The sequence below is a fragment of the Scylla paramamosain genome, chromosome 35 (genome assembly GCF_035594125.1).
Source record: "Scylla paramamosain isolate STU-SP2022 chromosome 35, ASM3559412v1, whole genome shotgun sequence".
NCBI lineage: Eukaryota > Metazoa > Arthropoda > Malacostraca > Decapoda > Portunidae > Scylla > Scylla paramamosain.
Genome location: NC_087185.1, coordinates 1,315,001 through 1,337,500, shown reverse-complemented (window position 1 = coordinate 1,337,500; position 22,500 = coordinate 1,315,001). Strand labels below are relative to the sequence as shown.

At 40.8% G+C, this 22,500-nt stretch overlaps 2 protein-coding genes across 9 annotated transcripts in view; one reads left to right on the top strand and one right to left on the bottom strand.

The window, feature by feature from the left end:
- LOC135090520 (oxysterol-binding protein-related protein 1-like) overlaps positions 1-22,500 on the bottom strand; it is an 83,115-nt gene that overhangs the window by 38,851 nt on the left and 21,764 nt on the right. For 2 of the 8 annotated variants that reach the window (XM_063987326.1, XM_063987333.1), the window contains exons 2-16: positions 19,718-19,793; positions 18,817-18,941; positions 17,949-18,151; positions 17,350-17,510; positions 16,870-16,962; positions 16,103-16,207; positions 15,092-15,236; positions 14,514-14,659; positions 13,817-14,032; positions 13,060-13,185; positions 11,667-11,792; positions 11,078-11,161; positions 10,329-10,560; positions 9,379-9,919; positions 5,380-5,466 (exon numbers count right to left, since the gene is read on the bottom strand). In XM_063987326.1, coding sequence (XP_063843396.1) covers positions 5,380-5,466; positions 9,379-9,919; positions 10,329-10,560; positions 11,078-11,161; positions 11,667-11,792; positions 13,060-13,185; positions 13,817-14,032; positions 14,514-14,659; positions 15,092-15,236; positions 16,103-16,207; positions 16,870-16,962; positions 17,350-17,510; positions 17,949-18,075 — 2,189 coding nt within the window. In that variant the 5' untranslated portion in view covers positions 18,076-18,151; positions 18,817-18,941; positions 19,718-19,793. Of the gene's footprint in view, positions 1-5,379; positions 5,467-9,378; positions 9,920-10,328; positions 10,561-11,077; positions 11,162-11,666; positions 11,793-13,059; positions 13,186-13,816; positions 14,033-14,513; positions 14,660-15,091; positions 15,237-16,102; positions 16,208-16,869; positions 16,963-17,349; positions 17,511-17,948; positions 18,152-18,799; positions 18,952-19,717; positions 19,850-22,500 lie in introns of all 8 variants that reach the window. The other 6 variants (XM_063987327.1, XM_063987328.1, XM_063987330.1 and 3 more) reach the window with 6 other exon arrangements.
- LOC135090523 (uncharacterized) overlaps positions 20,942-22,500 on the top strand; it is a 23,329-nt gene continuing 21,770 nt past the window's right edge. The window contains exon 1 of the mRNA XM_063987335.1: positions 20,942-21,333. Within this exon, the coding sequence (XP_063843405.1) occupies positions 21,087-21,333 (247 nt within the window). The 5' untranslated portion in view covers positions 20,942-21,086. The remainder of the gene's footprint in view (positions 21,334-22,500) is intronic.

Sequence of the window (22,500 nt, the reverse complement as noted above, 5' to 3'; positions counted from 1 at the left end):
TACCAAAATTCTCTTAACACCGCCTTTTACAATTAGACTCTTTTCCAAGCCCTCACAGATTTACCTCCTGAGTCCTCCTCTCTCTCCCAGTCTTCCAATCTGGCGCTTCTCAGTCACGCGTGGCTCATGTTTCTAAATATTTGTCTTCGCTTATTATGCATGAGGTGGCTTCAGAGACGGGCCTTTGCTTATATAGGCCAATTAGCACGCCTCAGATGAAACTGTAGACTAATTCCTCGTTTGCCCATACCAGGCTGAGGCACGGGATGATATCCAGCCTAACCCGTGCTAAAGCTGAACGCCTCCCCTTCTCCTACGCTAGACTATCACATTCGCTTCTCAAACCTTCCCAGACCGTGGCCTTTATGAGTATTTTAAAAGTTTCCTTAAATTAAAAGCAAAATTAACTCATTTATCACAAACTAGCATATTAAAAGTTCTAAATTATGCTAGATTATCATGTTCCTCTCTCAAACCTTCCCAGACTGTTATTTATCTTTCCATTTTTATAAATTCCATTAAATCGAAAACGAAATTAACTCATAAACTCATAAATCATAAACTACTAACACTAGCCTACTACATCACTTACATCCACACGGGAAAGCTGGTACACGAATTATAACAGGCTGATATTCACCGTCAAACACCCTCACGCTGCGTCAAACCTAATCTCTCGAGTGGCGAAGTGAGCAAAATTCAAATTTCGTGTCTTTCTGATCACGAGACTGAATTTGCTGATGTAACGTGTAACATTCTGATTTCTGACGGGAAGAGACGGGAGAGGGAGCACAACGATTGAATGAGAAGCAGGGAATGGATTTGAGTATGGAGGGAGACGAGAGGGAGGAATAGAGGGGAATGGTGGTGAGAAAGGAGATTTGGGAATGAAGGCAGGGAAAGAAAAAAAAGGAAAGTAAGGGAAGATGGGATGGAGGGAGATTTTGGCTGCGAAGGGAAGAAACAAAGGAGAAAAGATAAGAAATAAGAGATAAAAGGGAAGAAGAAAGGGAAAAAGGATGGCTGAGATTGTTTTCAAGAATGCAGGAAGTGAAAGAGAGAAAAAGAAAAAGAAGAAAGGGAAGTTTTAAGGAATAAGAGAGAAAAGAGAAGAATGGAGGGAAGCTGGGAGGCTGAGAGTGAGTTTTGAGTATGAGAGAAAGGAAAGGACGGACAGAAAAGAGAGAAGCATGGAAAGAAGAGAGATTTGGTTATGAACGAAAGACGAGAATGAAAGAGGAGAGGGAGAGAGATAGAGAGAGAGAGAGAGAGAGGGATAGAAGGAGGGAGATTTGGGTATGAAATGAAAGAAGAAGAGAGGGAGGGAGGATTCTACACAGCTAATATGATGCTCGAGACACGACGCCTTTGTCTCATAAACTCATCCCAGCGGCGGTGACAGACTGACAAAGGCGTCTTGGCGTGTCAGATTTGGAGGACGTTTGAAAATGTTTGTCACTTGAACTGTTTCACAAAATACGGGAGCGTTTAGTTTTTGTTTGATCTCTCTCTCTCTCTCTCTCTCTCTCTCTCTCTCTCTCTCTCTCTCTCTCTCTCTCTCTCTCTCTCTCTCTCTCTCTCTCTCTCTGTGTGTGTGTGTGTGTGTGTTGGAGAGTTTAAAGCGTCGAGGGTCAAACGAAAAACAAATTTATACGCGTGGATACAAGAACTAGGCTATGGAATTTACGTCTCTCGCCCCTCACTCAGTGTTACCAGAACCTCGTACATTTTACACAAGGAAGGGACATAACCTTCCTCTAACCTTTCTCCCATGACGGTGGTTGATGATGGAACAAAAAAAAAGTTTCTTTATCGCTCCAGATGTAAGAAATAATTCACTACACTACGATATTAAATTTAGAAACGTGATTAAAGAGTTATCATTGTATATTGCCAGTGAATCATTAAATGTTATCTTTATCGTTGGTTAGATTATTATTTTACTCTATTTTTGAGTTACAGAAAGAGAAAATTTAAAATACTGTTAAATATTTGCATTTTCTATATAATTTTCTAGTTATATATCAAGAAAAGAACTAATTAAACAGTCTCGTATTTTATCCTTGAATTCAATAATTGCTCTCTCTCTCTCTCTCTCTCTCTCTCTCTCTCTCTCTCTCTCTCTCTCTCTCTCTCTCTCTCTCTCTTTGGAATTAAAGTTTACCGCAGTGAGTGAGTGGGCGGTTGACTGACAGTGATAGCTTTGCTTTAAGATAAATAGCAAGAGCTTTATGCCGCAGCCTTGTAAAGCAACCTAAATATAGCCTTGCATACAGAGAGAGAGAGAGAGAGAGAGAGAGAGAGAGAGAGAGAGAGAGAGAGAGAGAGAGAGAGAGAGAGAGAGAGAGAGAGAGAGAGAGAAAGTTTGTAAAGATAAAAATTTCTATTGCTGGATTTCTTCCCAACTTTCATTAATTAAGTTTACTAAAAATAATCTAATTTGTTGCCATAATGCCTCCTCCTCTTTCTTCTTCTTCCTCCTCTGCCCCTCCTCCTCCCGCCTGCCTTAAGGTTAAAACTCTTAAGCAACACTATAAGGAAACAGGCTCTAATGGCTCATATTTTGCACTAGTATGCTGGAAATAACACTTTCAGACTCTCTCTCTCTCTCTCTCTCTCTCTCTCTCTCTCTCTCTCTCTCTCTCTCTAAGAAACAATATCCGTCCTTTAGCCTTAGGAGAAAGCTTGTTAGAGAGAGAGAGAGAGAGAGAGAGAGAGAGAGAGAGAGAGAGAGAGAGAGAGAGAGAGAGAGAGAGAGAGAATTAACCTCTACCTGTTGTTACCTGCTGCAAGTTACACTTACGAGTAACATTTACGCTCATATTTGCAGTTTACACCAACCTTCTGAACCTCATCGCGGAGGCAGAGGCGCAATGTTGCCAGAATAAATTGTATACATCTCCCGCACTCATTCACCATAGGAAAACGTAGTAGTAGTAGTAGTAGTAGTAGTAGGTGTTGTTGTTGTTGTAATAAAATAATAGTAATAATAATAATAATAATAATAATAATATCGCGGAGGCAGAGGCGCAATGTTGCCAGAATAAATTGTATACATCTCCCGCACTCATTCACCATAGGAAAACGTAGTAGTAGTAGTAGTAGTAGTAGTAGTAGTAGTAGTAGTAGTAGTAGTAGTAGTAGATGTTGTTGTTGTTGTAATAAAATAATAGTAATAATAATAATAATAATAATAATAATATTAATACGTAAGAACATAAGAAAATAAGGAAACGAAAAAATAACGTACGCTACAAGAAAATGACGTAGAGTGAAGAGCCATATCGTATTCTATAAAGAAACTGACGTACAACTATGAAAAATCTCGTAGGCTGTAAGAAACTCCTGTAGAGTATAGGAAACGGATACCGAAAGCTCTCAGAGAATCACAATCCATTTCCACATGAAAAATTTTCCTTTCTCGTTACCAAGACCTCAAAAATTTCCCCGAAGTTTCCGAAAATATTGAAAATGCTTCCAGACTTTATTTCTTTTTTCCATTTCACTTTTTTTTTTTTTTCCGTGGATGTTTTATGGAAGGGAAGAGCGGGAGGAATTTAGAAACATAACGTTCAGTCCTTGACCTCTTCCTCCTCCTTCTCCTCCTCTTCTTCCTCCCTCTTTCTCTCCCTTCCCCTCTCTTGTGTAATATGGAAGAAAGACGGACAGATCGGTAAAGGGGAAGAAAGAGAGAGATATGGCGAGAAAAAGAAAGATTAAGGAAAAGAAAGATAGGAAAATTAATACCCACACACACACACACACGCACACACACACACACACACACACGGCGTCACATGTGCACGAGTTCAGATATTAGGTGGTAACGCGGCTGTGAGATGAGAGGGAACACAGACAGTACTCAGTTCATTGCCCTCACGAATGCACGGGACGCAAGAGACACATTGGACAGATTTCTGAGGCCCAGAGTAATCGATCCGTTACACATCACTGTTTCCGTTGCGTCACTGGGGGCGTGGACTACCGGGCTGGGCCGTCACACCGTCACACGTGTGGGAGAGGAGGGAGAGGGGAGAGGAGAGAGCAGGTTAAGGGCGGGAGTGTGAAATAGCAACATGAGAGAAAAAAAAAAAATTAGTTTATCTTCAGCCCAAAATCACATTCTAGGCTTCCCGATACCCATGTACTTTCTCGTTTTCCAAAGCACTGATTCTAGCATGAGTACCAGTAGCACCAGTAGCACACATGAGGATGGTTGAGGAATACGTGTATCCCCTCTCACGGCTACAGGTTAACTGAGGGTGAGCTGGGGTGCAGACTTCACAGAGACGAGACCCCGCGGACCCTCCACCAGCCAGCGACCACTGCCTCGTTCAGCGCCCGCGCCAACCCACCTCCTGCCTCTAGTCCCTCAGCCCACACTGCCGCCGACGTCACTGCTACCACCGCCCATTCACGCCCATCCTCTCTCTCTCTCTCTCTCTCTCTCTCTCTCTCTCTCTCTCTCTCTCTCTCTCTTACCACGCCCCTCGCAAATAAGTTCTCGTGTTCCGCATCTCCCTCGTTCGCTTCGTTTCTAGTTTCCGTTCTCTCTCTCTCTCTCTCTCTCTCTCTCTCTCTCTCTCTCTCTCTCTCTCTCTCTCCACAGACAGACAGATAGACAGTACAACAGACAGACAGATAGACAGTAAGCTCTATTCTGTATGCATGAGTAGGTCGTATTTGCCATAAGGCCTGCCCCGCATTAGCATAAAGAAGAGTTTCGGTATTACGGGTCATAAAGGGAGCTTTTCACAAAATGGGTCCCTCTCTGGCTGTTTTCTTTTGTCCGGGATTAAATGTATTTTCTTCTATATACGAGAAAATATAAATGTCACCCCTAAAAGTTTTCTTTGTATGTGCAGTGAATTATGAGTCGTTCTCTCTCTCTCTCTCTCTCTCTCTCTCTCTCTCTCTCTCTCTCTCTCTCTCTCTCTCTCTCTCTCTCTCTGTAGCTTCCCTCAAGTTCTTACTGACTTTAAAATCATGTCACTATACTACTTACACACACACAAAAAAAAAAAAAAGAAAAAAAAATGCATAGGCTACACATTCCTGCCTCACACCTATTACGACTTTGCATATTCTGAAACACTCTTGCACCACGTCTCCTCTACTTTTTTAAAAGATGTAGCTGAAGTTACACGGATTTTTAAAGGTATTCCATGGTTCTAGTGAGAGATTAACAGAATTTCTACAATATTAACTGGAGAAACACTCTTGAGAACCCGGCTAATCATCTTGTGTCCTTTGAAAACATTCGTGATGATCGAGAGCATAGGATTTCTGAATACGGTCATTAAAACTATTCACCAGCACTACAACCCAATACACTTAAAATATCCCATAACACTTAAAATAGAACGGGCGGGTACTCACCTCCCCCAAGAACGCCAGCACCTGCGGGGACCCAAGTAAGGAGAACTGTACCGCGTGCCGCCCAATGACACCAGACTGAAGGACGACCTGAGGGAGCGAGAGAATGAAGCATATACGTGCATGTTAAGTGTATTAGTGTGATATGGTATATGTAACTATGGAAGTGAGTTTTATTTGTGTGGAGGTGAGTTTTTCTAAGTTTTAATTGTAATGGAGATGGGTTTTAATAGTGTGGAAGTGAATTTTTATAGGATTGATATATGTGAGTTATGTGGAACGAATAGCTATTGTTATGTAAGATAAAATATTGCATCTTTCATACTCTCAATGGAAATTTTGCTTGTGATTCTGTGGTTGATAATAATAATGATATTCCATCATTCTCTCTGTCACCCGTGATAGTGATAGTGGTGATAATAGCAGTAATAGTGATGGTTGTTGTGGTGATGGTGATAGCAGAGGTGAAAATAACAATAGGTGTGGTGGCAATAGTAGTAGAAGTGGTAGTAAAGGTGATGGTGGTAGTGGTCAATAGTTATTAACCTCCCTCCCCTCTCTCTCTCTCTCCAACTTCAACCGACGTACAGAAGTGGCAGTGATTTTAACCCTCTCTCTCTCTCTCTGCACACATTGCCTAACACATCTCTGCATGAGTATCCACATTATGACTTGCATTCTTAAACACTCCACAGCCTTATCTTAACATCTTTAACAGCCTGTAGTGGAAGATACAAGAACTTTCACTGGTGTTTGCACGATTCCAGTGACAGTTTAACAAGGATTCTTCAACGTCAGTAGCGAAGACACCCTTGGGAACCTGCATAGCCTGTAGCGGAAAATATTGGAACTTTCACTGGTGTTTGCATGATTCCAGTGATAGTTTGACAAGAATTTTTCACTGTATAATCATCTCCACAGTGAAAGCTCTCGTGGAACATCAGCATTTAAGAACACAGGGCTGTCATATAGCAAACATCAGTCTTCAGTCTTCTGTTATATAGTAAACATCACTGTTCTTTATTCATGAACACAATGAGAGCATGCAAGTTGCTACTGATAACAGAAACACACAGGCATGAACACTCGTACAGTCACGGTAGGGAGAAATAAAATAAAACAAATCAACACAGCACATCAATAGTCTTGGATGCCAGACAGTGAAAATAACAAGCAAATAATGCAAAGTTTATTCAGCAGAAAAATACACATGCTATATTCTGCCTCAGTGAGCAGATATTTGGGTTTATATAGACTGAAAACCTTAACAAAGTAGCTGAGCATTCCATAGCCTGAGAATAAAGTGCTATTATGCTTTGTTCTCTTATGTTATTGCTGGCACTTCTAGTACGACCACTAATAGCATTGCCACTACCAACGCACTAAACATTCTCTTTGGCAACTGTCGGACTTCACTTAAATATAAAATAATAAAAAAGATATATCTTAATTCTCTACAAAAATAGCGTCTGAAAATATCATCTACTATTGCTAGGATACTATTTATTTGCACTGTCTTGACTACTATGGTTAGTGCTTGTGAAGTATGAGACTCTATATTTTCTCTCCTCTCATTCTCATTTCACTAAGGGATTATACACGTTTCTCTCCTCTCATTCTTCTCCTTATGAAAGTTAACCAAGATTCTCAATACACTTCTCTCCTTTGATTCTTGTCCTTATGATACTTAACTTTACAACTCTTCAAATATTTCTCTCCTCCAATTCTAGTCCTTATGAGAATTTCTTTACGAGATTCTCAACATATCTCTCTCCTCTATATCTTCATATCATTAAGAAGCTCACATCAACACTAATTGCTTCATGGCATAAACTTCTACTCTAAAAAATAGATATATATATATGTAAATCTTTAGTAATATGAATATAAATCTATAGATAAAAAGATAAAAACAGTATATTTTCATGCTAGTGAATCTACTACTGTGTATGAAAAGGAAACTGTCACACAATATTATTTCAACCAGACTTACTTAATTCTCAACTCAGTTTTGTACTACTGTCAATGAAGTGTCTTTCTTTGTCTAGGCCACCCGATGTAGGATTGCCAGCCTGGTATGTATATAGTATATTGGTAGATAGATATATGAAGACTTCAGGACTATACAAAAAATCAAAGGAATGTTGAAAATAAGATCATTTAGAGTTCTCTTCATATGACTCGTATATTAACCTACAATCACCATGAGCAAACTTACATGCACTCTAAAAATAAATGTTATCCCTTTGTTCCGTGAATGAAGGGAAATATCCTACTTCCTATGACTATTCTGGCATTTTCCTCCCTAGTCCACTCACACAAATAAAAACTAAATATATGGGAAGACAAAGATATGTCAATGACAGCTGCCTTTGGAACAGCAAAATTCTTAACTGATATCAGCCTTATTCTGTGAACTAAGATTATTTTGGCATTTTCTCCCTCGTCAAAGCAGACAAAACAAAACTAAATACATGGGCAACATTTCTTGATAACAGATGTCTTAGGAACGGAGCAAAACTCTTCACCAATATGTCTTAGTTCGTCAACCCAAAAAACTCATTGCATTCTACAGTAACAACCATTTGACATTGGTAACTGTGTGTAGAGTGTGTCTGTCCCTCACACCTCCAGTTACTTGTCTGGTCAAGATGCAAACGCCAAACATCACTGTTCAGTCTTGCCTTTTCTATGTGAGGAAATTACTATGTCTGGCAGTGACTACAAGACCAGCAGTGATAAGGGTTGTGTTTGCACTGAACCACCACACTACAGTATCTCTGAGTGTGTGTGTGTGTGTGTGTGTGTGTGTGTGTGTGTGTGTGTGTGTGTGTGTCTACCCTATCTTCAGACATGACACTGATAATTTCATGCTAGGTTTATCTATCATCTAAGCATCATGTGTTGTAAGATGCTGGTTCATTTTCTCTTGTGGCATCAGACTGACACCTACTAACTTTATTCATTAAGTTTATCTATCACCTAAGTCTTGTGACTTGTAAGATGTTGGTTCTATCTCTCTCTTAAGGCATCAGATAAGGCACTTAAGTTTATCTGCCTTGTGTCACAAAATCCAAGCGTCATATGATTATAAGAGGCCAGTTTTATTTCTCTTAAGGAATTAGATAGCCTCTTACTGAGATTATAAGCCTTTTATCACAAGCTATTTCTTCTATGATAGTCAGATGCTGGTTCTATCTAAGGCATCAGACAGGTAGTGAGTCTGTCTGCCTTGCATCACGATCTACATCTCATACCACTGTAAGATGCTTGTTCATGGACATGTTTGAGAGACTGTTCTGGTCTGTTCTCTCTCTCTCATGCATTCAGACAGCCATGCAGGAACATATGCTTACACCAGGAACTGATACTTGCAATACTCACAAATGGAGTCACGCATTAACACATACGTGAGCCAAATCTTCCACTTTCAAACAGATATATATGTAATAATAAAACTAATATAACTATGCCTATGTAGTGACTATAATCCATTATATAATAGCCATTCATATATTCTTGAACACACTACTTAGAGTTAACAATAAAACTTTGATAACTAACAGCATTTAAAATCCATAGCAGATATAAAAACTAAGAAGTAACTATTGAACAAGGCACAGATACTGCTACGGACTCTGTAGAAAAATTAATTGCATAAACATTAAAAATAAAGAATTGAAGGTTAACTTGGTTTCTGCTTCTTTCACAACTACAGAATCATGAATAATACAAAAATAAACTAAAAAAGTTATACATTATGGAAAAATCTGTTGACAGGAACGGGCAGGAATGGAGAACAGAACTACGAAAAGAAAAGCAAGAGCACTGCATCATATCAGGCAAGTACATAAAAAATACAGAACTGAAGGTTAATCTGGTTTCTGCTTCTCTCTTAGCTACTGAACTGTGACTAATATAAAAATGTCTAAAGTTGTATGAAGAACAGAAACAAGAATGGAACTGAAAGAGCATTGCATCATACCAGGCATAACAACTTACTTCTCTTCAGTGTGTGAGCACCGGTGGGACTCACTGGTCACTGTCTCATCGCTGCCATCGCTGTGGTCGCTCAGGTCGGACGTCCTGACCAGTGGCGTCACAGCAAGGGACGACGTGGTGTGTGAATTTGAACTCTGGGTATGGCTGGACCCTGACAACTTAGTATAGCTCTCCACACTCCCTAACACGCCTGAGCTGACTGACGTCTTACTTGCCACACCGCCAGAGACACTGTTACCAATTCCAGTCCCAGAGTTCTGTGCCGAGACTCTCACATCTCCATCGGCTTCTATGTTATTCGAGTCCCACCCAGTTTCAGATGGTAGAGGAGGGATGGTATATGTGTCCCCCTCCCCCTGGTTCATGCTGGAGGCTGGGATGGTGCTGGGCCCACAGGGGATGCCAGGAATGTGGGGTGTGGGAGACTGAGGGGACTGAGGGTCTGTAGGAAGGGAAGACATGCAGGATACGAGTGTGTTTGTGGAGCATTCACTGCCACAAGGTGATGGAAGACTGACTAAGGTCCCTCCACTCCCATCATCTGCAAATGTTGGGAGAAATGCCGGGTTTTAGTAGATGATCTTCACCACAGGAAATATTTTGGCAGGAAAGAGATTAAATACCATACTTTCATTACTCACTTACAAGACCATTTATAAACTTTGTCAGTGTGAAGTAAATTGTTTATCTGTTATCCACACTACATATTTTGTCAGGAAAGAGACTGATTACTAGCCTGCCCTTAATACACATTTACTGTATCACTTATAAACTTTATCAGTGTGACATGAATCACTTACAACTTATTTGCAAAGGTTTATACCCATGACAAACTTAGCAGCTATAGACTTTGGCAGTTTCTACACTAAAAAATTATTAGAAAGACAACATACCTCATGAGAAATCACAAACAATACAACCCTTCAGTTCAACAGACAAGATCCACGTACCTTGGGAGAAAGCGTCGAAGAACTCATCATCACTGACGGCATCAAAAAACCTCCGGGGGCGAGGCAGTGACACATAGGAGTTGGCAGGAGTGTTATAGATGGAGGAGCCATTGGAGGACACGTGGGAGGCTATGGACTCTTCCAGGTCATGGTGCTCTGTGGCCAACACTCTGAGGGACTCTTCAAGCACACGAACCTTCTCCCTCTCTTCCCGTAGCTGCAAATCTCTCACCTGAGGATAAAAATTAAGGTGTTCACTGTTGTCTTGGTACAACATACAGGTGAACTGAGGTGTTCCCTGCTGTCTTTCGTCTTTCTAGCTGTAAGTCTCTCACCTGTGAATAAAAACTGAGGTGTTTCCTTCAGCCTATTGTTTCTATTATACAAAGGTGAATTTTAACTTATCGATATTGTATTTAAGAAGTTTTGAAGCTCCAGGTGGAAAAATCATTCTCTTTATCTTCATTTATGGGAGATGAGTTCACTTCACATTTAAAATATAAGACATGAAAAATTAAAATATGATCCCAGAACAGCTAAGTTAAGGATGATGTAGACTTATGAATTGTTTCTGAAGAATATTACTCATTATCAAACTGTAATTCATCTAGTGACAAATTATCTAGGCCCTTCAGCCTTTCTTTCAAATACTCCTACAATAATATTATCCTTCCTTTACAAACAGTCATCAGTTACAATTGAAATTTCTTCCCAACCCTTACTAACAGTTGTGCAAATCCTTGCCTCACCTCCTCCTGCTGTTTCATGAGGGAGAAGCAGTGAGTCAGGCTGGTGGTCATGTTCCGAGCTGTTCCTGCCAGCAGGGAGAACCTCTGCAACACAAATACACAGACACCATCAAGAACCATCTAATTTTTTACTTATTTTCTGGACTTGTACCCAGAAATCACTACAGATATTTCACTCCATGCATAATCATCCATTCCTTCCCAGTGAATATATAAAACATTCCTTTACCCATGTTATGTATGTAACCTCCCTTTCTACTCCAACTCACTGTTCAAGAATACAGCCTTGGATACCTTCACTTGCCACATCAGGAAGCTTTAAAGGATTATATAAATTTGTGGATGAGGATGATCAATTGACATAGGCAGGCAAGTTTCACGCAGGGACTACCATGAGTGGACCTGACAGCTTCTTGCAGCTTTCTTTATGTTCTCATTTCCTGTCTTTACTTTTTTTATGTAAGAGGTTCTGGCCAAGGGAAACAAAAAAGAAGTACAAAAAAAAGTGCCCACTGAGGTGTCATTCCCCATAGAGAGCAGCCAAATGGATTATCCAAAGCTGGAGGATGTCTTGTATTCCAGCACTCACTTTGATGATGTCATGCACCTCGCCCTGCTGGGAGTGGTCCAGCTCCAGAGAGGCTAAGGTGGCCATCAGCTCCTCCACCTGCTGCTCCATCAACTGCTGGTGGGCTGTGGCTGTCTGCAGTGCATCCTGTAACACCCACAGTCATATCAGTGGCAGATAAACAAGAGGGATGAGCAGACCTTGGTTTTGTTATATTACTGTTATTTGTATGAGAGCTTTCTGTATATTAGTAATGTGGCTGTCTGTAGTGCATCCTGTAACAGCCAGTCATATCAGTGGTAAATAAACATGAGGGATCAGCAGACCCCAGTGTGAGGGAAAAAGAGGCTGTGAAGCGAGTCTCCTTGAGAGGTCATGTTCTCTCGCTTTCAAAACTCAAAACAGCCACCCAGGCTCACCCCATGTGCACCCTCAGGAAGGAGGAGTACATTTACAGAGCAGCACAGGAAACACAAAATAACAGAACTAAATTGGTGAGTTAATTAAAATTTTATGGCTTTCTGTAAACTAAGGGTGAGAATGTTTTATCTTTTTAAATATTTCCTTCTCAAAGACTGGAACTTTCATCACTTTCTTCACCATTCAAAAGCAAGCTGAGACTGAAAAACTCATTAAAGAGCACAGATACACAGAATACGGACACGTAAACACACTAGAAAGCACATTGAGCATCTATATAAAACTTAACTTAATCTGCCTCATAAACACCAAATAAGCTGACTGCCTGAAAAAAATCTAAATAAATACAATAAAAGCTATAGATATCTAAGAAGTTGAGTAAAGAAGCTAAGTCTAGTGGGCAGAAATTGTTCCTGACCTGTCTGGCTAACAAGACACTGAAAACACACAAAGAACTATACCAATATACTTAACTCTTATGTAAGCTGAGACTAGCAAGCACAGAGACTCTAGACACCTGTTCCTCATCTGTTTAATTACAAAAAACAAAAAAAAATATATAAAAACTATACTATAAATCTACTTTACCTGACCTATCTGGCAAGAAAACGAAAAAAAAAAAAATACAGATACCCGAGTCTAACACAAAGTGAGACTAGTAAACACAAAGAGCATGTAGACAGCTGTTCCTGACCTGCCTGGCTAGAAAGACCCTGGGAGTATACTAAACTATAGATATCCGATTGAAAAAACTGTACTACCATACCCAAATCTAACACACAGTGAGTCTAGTAAACACAGAGAGCATATGGCAGCTGTTCTTGACCTCCCTGGATAGGAAAACCCAAAAAGACCCCTTAATATTTTTGACAAACTTTAGGTGTCTAAGCCTAACATACTCATCTAACACAGGGGAGTCTAGTAAGCACAGAGAGCATCTAGACAGCTATTCCTGACCTGCCTGGCTAGAGGACGCGACAAACCTGGAACATACAGACATGCAGCCGAGAGGTTTAACGGTGCGCTCCAGCCCATCCTCATCATCGTCATCAATGCAGAGGCCGTGCTGCACGTAGTGGGTGGAGAAGCGGATGTGGTTGTTCAGCATTGTCACCCATTTCTGTTGTTAGGGGAGGAATGGTGTTCAGGTGAGGTTCTGTGTGACTTTGTTTGTGTTGTGAAAGATCAAAGAAAACTTCTGCATGATTTTGTTGCTTGAAAATTTGGCTAAAAAGTAATTTCCAGCATCACTAACTGTTCTTGTCTTGACAGGAAGATGTAGAAGGCACAAGTTATAAGGAAAGTGCCTGCAGTTAAGAAAACAGAACTTGGAATCAAGAAAAAGGAGACTGATGTGAAAAGGAGGAAACTGGACTTGAAAAGGAGGAGAATGGAGTCAAGATGAGGTAGAACACATCACAAAATTCAAGTAGAATATATAAAACACCTACTTATATTTCCACTCCTTCACTACATGAGCTATAACACCTAAAAACTTGAGTAAAACAGATGAAAATTCCTTTATATTGCCACTCCTTAGAAAACCACAAGAAGCAAGCATTCTTAGCTAAAATACACCATAAAAACTCAAGTAAAACGGAAAAAAAAACTTGCCTTATATTGCCAATCCTCAAGAGCCCACAGGAAGCAAGTACTCTGAGCTAAAAACCCACTCAAGAAAAACTTAAGAAAAAGCACACTTATATTGCCACCCCTTAGAAAGCCACAAGGAGCAAGTATTCCGAGCCCACCTGTCTGTTAATGGATGCAGGATGGAGAGGATCTGGTGTGGCAGCGAGGCGGTGGCAAGTACCATCATTGTACTGTATTATGAACATTGCACCATCGCCACCTATCATGGGCACCACCTTGCAGTTGTCCAGGTACTTGTAGTCCCTCCGCCGCACACCTGAGCTGGCGTCCGCACGGGAGTTGAAGAAGGTCAGCACGCCACGGTCCAGCACACCCTGAGGCACACCAAGGTCAGGTCAGGTCAGGTCAAGATAATAATGTAGATTGGGCAAGATGACCTTATTAACACAGAAAAGGTACAAAATTAATAAAAATAAATTCATAGTGAGCACAATAGTTTGAAGGTCATCATGCTGCATTCTAAGACATCCTGAGGCACACCTTAGGTCAAAGTAATGCTATGAAATGGTAAAAAAACATAAAATTACTGAGAATGACAGTACATTGATGGTAATAACAATAATAATAGATCAACTAGTAGTTCAGCTGGTTAATAAATGTAAAATCAATGAAAATAAAAGTAAAACAGTGAAATAATAACAACAATACATCAATTTATGGTCTAACTGGTTAAAAGATGTAAAACAATTTAGAATAAATGTATATTGAGTGTAACAATAACACTATAAGATCAACCACAGTAATGATTAAGTTAAAACACGAACACCAACAAAGACAACAGCCTCAGTTCCTCACCCAGACCATCCTCCATCCCAGAATGCGCATCTGTCTCAGCAGCGGCCCCTCGAATCTGGTAACACTGTGGTGGAAGCTGCGCACTGGCTGTACCTTGAGGACCTGCTGCATCTGCTGTGTCTGGCCCAGGTCGAATGCTGTCTGGTCTGTGGGGGATATCTGATGCTGAGCCTTGTGTTCATGCCTGTCGTATTTATCCTTTTCAACTAAAATGTCATCCAGAAATAGATGCATGTACAGGGGTTGATTTTTATGTAATTTAAAGCAAAGTAGATATTTTAAGGTTGATGAAGATATGAGAAGGATGCACGTCAGGGAAGAATTATCTGTGAACTCAAAACACTGGAGAATTCATAAATAGTCAAATCCCATAAGGAAAAATAAGACTTAAGGACACCAAGGTTAGTAATGCAATGTGTTTTAAGATAGAGGAGGACATGAGAAGGAAGATTATCTATGAACTCAAAAAAGTAAAGAAATTCATAAGGTCTCCAACTACATAAAAGAAAACACAAACTTTAAACAAACTTATGATGAGAGAGACCCACACAACTTCCACACAATACGTGGGTACTTACTGCTGTGGTTCCTGATGGAGGGGTCACAGCCATTCTGCAGAAGCACCACAGCCACGTCAATGTGTCCCCGGTATGCAGCACAGTGCAGGCTTGTGTTGCCCAGAGCGTCCACACAGTTCACGTTTGGAGCACCGGGTTCTCGGAGCTGTGAGTGAGGCAAGGGATGGTGTTAAGATACTGTTTCATTATGCCAGCATGCTGGAAAATGTGGCTTGACATACAGGTACATGCATACACACATATATACCAAGGCTGTCTCCCCCAGAAAGCAGGAAAACCAAGACAAGGCACACATCTTTCACATTCATACTCATTCACACCACTCTCTTAGCTCCTTGGCCCCCAATGGAGAAAAGAAAGTACTCCTGCCCTCACTTTATGGGATTCCATTGCACAGCTTGGACAGTTTAGTTGGGAACAAGGCTCTTTCATAGTAAGTACCTTCCTGTACCACATCCATAGACAGATAGGCATTTTACTGATCACACCAAAGGAAGAATGCATTATTTTTCAATGGTACAGCACAAGACATCAATAAAAATTGCCAAGTAAAAAATATGTGTAATTTAAAAACATTCACAAATATGCTTATAGCTTTCTAGATATCACATAACATACATGTGAACCTTAGAAACACAATTATGTATAGAAGTATAAATGTTGGTACTGGTTTGCTTGCCTGAGAGGGAAAATCTAGGCCAGAAATAGTCATGATAGGAACATCAATGAAAAAAAAACTATAACACAATATACACACCAGCCTTAGAAACACAACTATGTATAGTAAATCAAATACAAGTGTTGGTACTGGTTTGTCTGCCTGATAGGGAAAGTGTAAGCCAGGAATGAGTCATGGTAGCAATGTCGATGAAGAATACCACACATGACACTGTAACATTGCAAGACTCACCAGCTTTGTCACCTCCTCTGCCATTCCTTCTCTAACCAGAAATAAGTCATAAAAACATCAATGAGAAATAACTCTAGACACTGTTACCTAGCAAGACTCACCAGCTTTGTCACTTCCTCTGCCCTCCCCTCCCTTGCATAGTGTAGCAGCTTCTCTTCCTGTCTTCTCTGTTCTGTCTTCTCAGCTGCCTCGATCAGATTTATCACCTGCAGAGTTCAGGATCTATGAATACATGTATGCATGCATACACAAACACCTACACTACAGACTGATACTTTCCTTGCACAAAACAGTCAGTAAAGGCAAGAAATTATTTATTAGAGAAACTATAAGCTGCAATAGGTTAAAAATTAAAAACTGCAATATTAAGACCATACATACAATTAAGTACATGTCTGAACCTAAAACATACACAGGAAATACTGTAGAAGTGGTGACAGGACTAACCAAGCACATCCTGGAAATCTGGCTTCAATTAAGGACACATTCAAACCTAAAACACCCAAGGAATAGTAGTAGTGATGCCAGACTGACCAAGCACCTCTGAATCCCTACCTGATTTTTTTGAGTTTAGGCACATTCCAACCCACAGGAATTATAGTAGTGATGATAAACTAACCAAACATATTTGAATCTCTTGGCACGTTTTAATCTAAAACACTCATAGGAATTCATAATAGTAGTGATGATAGACACACCTTAATACCTGACTTCATTTAGGTGCACATTCAACCACAAGAATCAATAGTATTAGTGAAAAAAAAGTACACCAAAATCTCTTGGTACATTCAAACCTAAAGAACCCCACAGGAATTAATAGTAGTAGTGATGACAGACTGACCAAGCACACCTGCACCCCCTGGCTTACCTGAGAGTCCCTAGGCAGGTTCCCAGGCCGCAGACCCTCCCCATTGATGGTGGATACACTGGCGCCGTGTTCCAGCAGCAGCAACACAACATCCTTCGAACAGACAGGAAAATAATACTTGTCAATCTTTTATTTAATCTTTCAATTTCACTTTTCTTTTTTTTTTATTCTTTTAATGCAAGAAAAGTCCTGGCCAAGGGTAACAAAAATAAATAAATAAAAAAAATGGAGATGGCAAGCATAAAAGAGAACTGATCAGACAGAAAACTTAAAATTAATACTATCTAACATCATAGTATTTGCCAAAAACTAAATTCTTTACCAATTTTCTATGGCAGCAGTACACCCCAGCACAGAATATAAGACAGAAGTTTTTGACCACCGTTTTAAGGCAGCAGAAAACAACTTTAAAGCATTTTCTATAGCAGCAGTAAAGAGAAGCACAAACACAAGGCAACATGCACCAGCTGCCTCCCTCACCTCTCTGTTGGTGAGCGCAGCCTTGTGTAGAGGAGTGTCACCAGCATCGTTGAGCTCGTCCAGTGACGCCCCATTCTGAAGCAATACCTCGGCCACATCCCTGTGCCCAAAGTAGCTGGCCAGGTGTAGCGGCGTCCACCCCTGGTTACTCTTTGTTTTGCCTGTGTTCAGTATTGATAAGGTATGATAACATTAGCTTTACTGTCAAAGAGCATGGCAATCCATCGATCCGCATAACAGGGTGGCCCAAACAAAGCACCCCATACCCATACACACATTCACACTCTTAGCCCTGCTAGCATCTGGTAAAAAGGGATGGTATAATAATAATAGAACAATTTCAAATAACTTGTAAGGTAACTAACTCTGGAACTTCCTGCCTGCTTCTGTATTTCCTCCTGCTGCTGACTACACTCTGGATCTGACACCTTTTTGTTGCCAGAGTTCCCACTTACATAAAAAGAAAAAAAAGTAGCTTGGATCATTATTACCTGTAATTTCTCATTTCCATTATATTTCCGTACTGAACAACCTTTACAACTGACTGAAGCATTCAACAAGCCACACAATCAAGCAAGACAAGACACCACATGACTAACCTTTACAGTTAATTTCCAGATCAATTTTGCCATCCTTCCTGGCCTTGAGTATGTCCTCCACTGTCTTCACATCACCATTCCGAGCACTGCGCAGCAACAGCTCCTCAAACTGCTCCAGGTCCCCCATGGTTGTGTGTGTGTGTGTGTGTGTGTATGTGTGTGTATGTGTGCGCTATCTCAGGGACGCTGTTGACCTCTCTGATCTGCAACAGATGTATATAATGAGTTCCTGTTGGAATTCTGCAGATCACACCAGGATTGGTATCTTAGGATGGAAAAGTTAGGTTAGGTTAGGTCAAAGGGGTCAAGGGGAGGCATTAAGGTAGGTTAGGTTAAGCATATTTTAGTCATATTTGTTCCCCCAACCCAAAATAATTCCGAAAAGAATGAATTTGCTTGTAGACTTTTCTTGAAGGTCAAATTGCACTATTTTTTGTGTTCCCCAAGTTAGTTTGGGCTGGGGAGGGGCGACAAAAGAACATAGAAGGGGATGCTATTGGTAAGATCTATAAACCCACAACAGTACTACTCTAACAAGGACATCCTTCTAACCTTCAATTCAGGGACGAAACTAATGTTCCGAGTTCTAGTCAATAATGTTCCTTTAGTGGACGCTGACTTTTAAGCATTGACCTATCAGTCTTCCTTGGTGAATCAAAATACGAACGAAAAAAAAAATCACTCCCTACGTATTTAGCCTCCAGACGAAGGAGAAATTGACGAAAAATAGGTGAAAAGATGAAAAAAAAAGAAAAGTAAACAAGATGTAGAGTGACTCAAGTATAAGATAAGTCACTTTTCTCATGTTCTAAAAAAATCAATACTTCTCCCACGTCTATTTCAACACGCACCTGTCATTTAGCCTCACCTGGACATCACTGCGTTAAGGGGACAGTGATTTTAATCCTGGGTTGAGTGCTAGAGGGTCATTTGGCAGATCAGTGACAGGCCAGCATCCCTTCACTTCCCTTCACTCAGCTGACCAGAAGCGCGCTACGGAAAACTTAACGGGGTAACAAAAATAAACGCTGGTGTCTTCAAGCTCTCTTATTTGAAATGCTTACTTCTCTAGTTTTTCAAATTTCACGTGGATGAATAGTCAGTAAATGGATAGGATGGATGCATTTGCTTAGTTTGGTAGCCTCAAACATGACTTAAGAACCCAGAAGAGGTAACAAGACTAAAACCTGTTTTTGTCCGGTTTTGAAATGCTTCCTTCCCTCATGTTTTCAAAAGGCTGCATAGATGAATAGTTAGTAAATGGATACGATGGATGGATTTACTTAGTCTAGTAGCCTCAAACAACAGGGCAACACACACACACACACACACACACACACACACACACACTACATGACCATGAAAGACAGGGCAACACACACACACACACACACACACACACACACACACACTACATGACCATGAAAGACAGGGCAACACACACACACACACACACACACACACACATTATGAGAGAGAGAGAGAGAGAGAGAGAGAGAGAGAGAGAGAGAGAGAGAGAGAGAGAGAGAGAGAGAGAGAGAGAGAGAGAGAGAGAGAGAATTCATTACGCAGATATGCCTAAAACTAATACACCGTGTGTGTGTGTGTGTGTGTGTGTGTGTGTGTGTTTGCCATCTTGTAGTAGTAGTAGTAGTAGTAGTAGTAGTAGCAGCAGCAGAAGCAGCAGTAGTATAGAAAGTTAAGAAAAAATAAGGAAAAACAACTCTTACACTCGCCCCCTCTTTCTCTATCTCTCTCATATATATTACCGACACAGGCTGAATTTCTTGTTATTTGGCAGCTTGGCGGGTTCATTTTGTCTTCCAGGTAACCACCTCTGCACACCTGAAGAGAGAGAACACCAACACCTGAACAGAGAGAGAGAGAGGAAGAGAGAACACCTGAACAGAGAGAGAGAGAGAGAGAGAGAGAGAGAGAGAGAGAGAGAGAGAGAGAGAGAGAGAGAGAGAGAGAGATAATAATAATAGAGATGATAATAATAATAATAATAATAATAATAATAGTAATAATAATAATAATAATAATAATAATAACAAAAAATGTATAATTGTTTTCATTTATCCACAAGATAAAAATAGTGAATTTAATTAAATGAAAATACCGGAAGAGGAGGAGGAAGAAGAGGAGAAAGAGGAGTAGAAGGAAGAAGAGTAGGAGGAGGAAGAGACCCTTTCCATTACACCGTCTCCCGCCTCCCTTCCCTTCCCGTCTCTTCCTCTTCTCCCTCCCTTACTCAGTCTTCTGCCCCTCCCTTTTCTTCCCTTCCCTGTCTCTTCTTCCACCTCCCCCTCACTCTTCACTTCTTTTACTCTTACTGCACCTTCCCACGAAAAAAAAAAATAAATAAAAAAAAAATAAATAAATAAATTATTGTTACAACGACAAAAGTCTAGAAAGCACCAGTGACTTCCTTCAGAGCCCGTGGATGGTATACTGTATAATGAATCCTTGTTGACTCTGCAAGCTCTCTAATGACTCTATGAGCCCCCTTTGCCCCCTCTGAGCTCTCTGTTGACTCCACAAACTCCGTATTGATTCTACATGCTCATTATTAACTGTGCAAGCTCTATATTGATTCTGTAAGCTCTCAAATGACTCTGAATTCTTCCTACTTATACTATAGAGCTTCAAATAAACTTAATAAGCTCGCGAGTGACTAAATGTTCATTATTGCCTTTACAAGTTTCTCATCTACTCCACAAGCCTCCCCATCAACTCTACAAGCTTTCCTTTCGACTCTACAAGCTTTCCCATCGACTGTACAAGCTTTCCCATCGACTCTACAAGCTTACCCATCGACTCTACAAGCTTCTAATTGACTCTACAACCTTCCAATTGACTCTACAACCTTCCAATTGACTCTACAACCTTCCAATTGACTCTAAACACCGACGTTTTGCTCAAATAATGCACGCAACCTTGTATTTTAAGCCCCAACCACACGCTGTGTCGCCTCCTGCCAAGTGGGGCGCGGCTTGAACCTGTTGCATCTGCCTGCACTGGCCCACCAACACTACCACCAGCCAGTGTGCGGTACGAGAGGTGGGCTGGGGAGAGCGGCGCCGCGAACACCACCACGAGCTTCTAGTGTCGGACGCACGATCAGTGTCAACAAGTATGGTGAACCGAAAGGCAGCGCATGAGGTGCTGGTGGAGCGACGCGTGCTCTTCGTCGTCACCGGGTTCCTCACGCTGGGCTGCCTGCTATGGATTATCGCAATGTCCACAGACTACTGGGGCATTGTGGACGGCGGGACTGGTGTCTACATCCCGGCCTCTAAGCACTACTTCCTTCGCTCATACACGGGCATATGGAGAACCTGCAGGACCGCCTATGAAAATTCATCTAAGGAAGTTATCACAGGTGAGTAGCGAGAGCTGTCGGGATAATAAACGCAGTGTTTGTTCACGTGTTTGAGTCTCGTCTTTACTGTCAACAGGTTGTAGTGGAAGATATTGCGGGTTTTCATGACAAGTGATGTTTTACAAGAATTCAATCATTAATGTTTCTGTATCTTGTCTTTACTCTCTTTTTTAACAGGTTTTAGTAGAAGTTATCGGAGATCTTGAAGGTTTGTGACGTTTCAAGATCTATGTTTACTTTTAACAGGCTGAAGTGGAACCTGTCAGATTTTTCAGGGGTATTTTAGATGATACTAGTGATATTTAACGAGAATTCTAGATGCACCAACTCATGATTTTTAACAGGCTCTAGTGGAAGTTACTAGGAGTTTTCAAGGATGTTTTATCTGATTCTAGTGATGCTTAACAAGAATCCTCCAGCTTATAAAGGCATAACACCCACGAGAAGTTAATTAATCATCACTGTGGCCTTTGAAAACAGTCCTGACGGGAGAGCAAAAACGTTTAAGACTAAGAATCTTTAAAAAATGTTAGTAGGAGACGAGGGTTGAGAAAGTCACGCCTGTCGCTCTCCCGCGTGACAAATTGGCTTTTGAGGAGAGGACAAGACGTGAAGGTATGCGTAAGTGTGGTGAACGAGAGGATAAATGTAAGTGCCTGAGTGTGGTGAATGATGCGAAGGAAAGCCTGTGTTGGATTAAAGGTTAAATTCAAGACATTTCTCAAAATTTCCTGTTCTTTTTGATAATTCTCTTTCACGACTGGCATCTTCTGTAGGCCTTTCTTTCATTATTTTTTTACATCCTTGGTCAGGTCCTCTCCTACATAAATAATCTCTCTCTCTCTCTCTCTCTCTCTCTCTCTCTCTCTCTCTCTCTCTCTCTCTCTCTCTCTCTCTCTCTCTCTCTCTCTCTCTCTCTCTCTCTCTCTCTTTCATATGGGAGTGAGATAATATTTACCAGAGAGAGAGAGAGAGAGAGAAAGCGAAGCAAGAGTTAAAAAAAAACTTATTCTATCATTACATAAGAGGATAACAACTACAATTTTCATCGCAGGCCATTCCATTCCATTCTCTCTCTCTCTCTCTCTCTCTCTCTCTCTCTCTCTCTCTCTCTCTCTCTCTCTCTCTCTCTCTCTCTCTCTCTCTCTCTCTCTCGTACTTAACCTG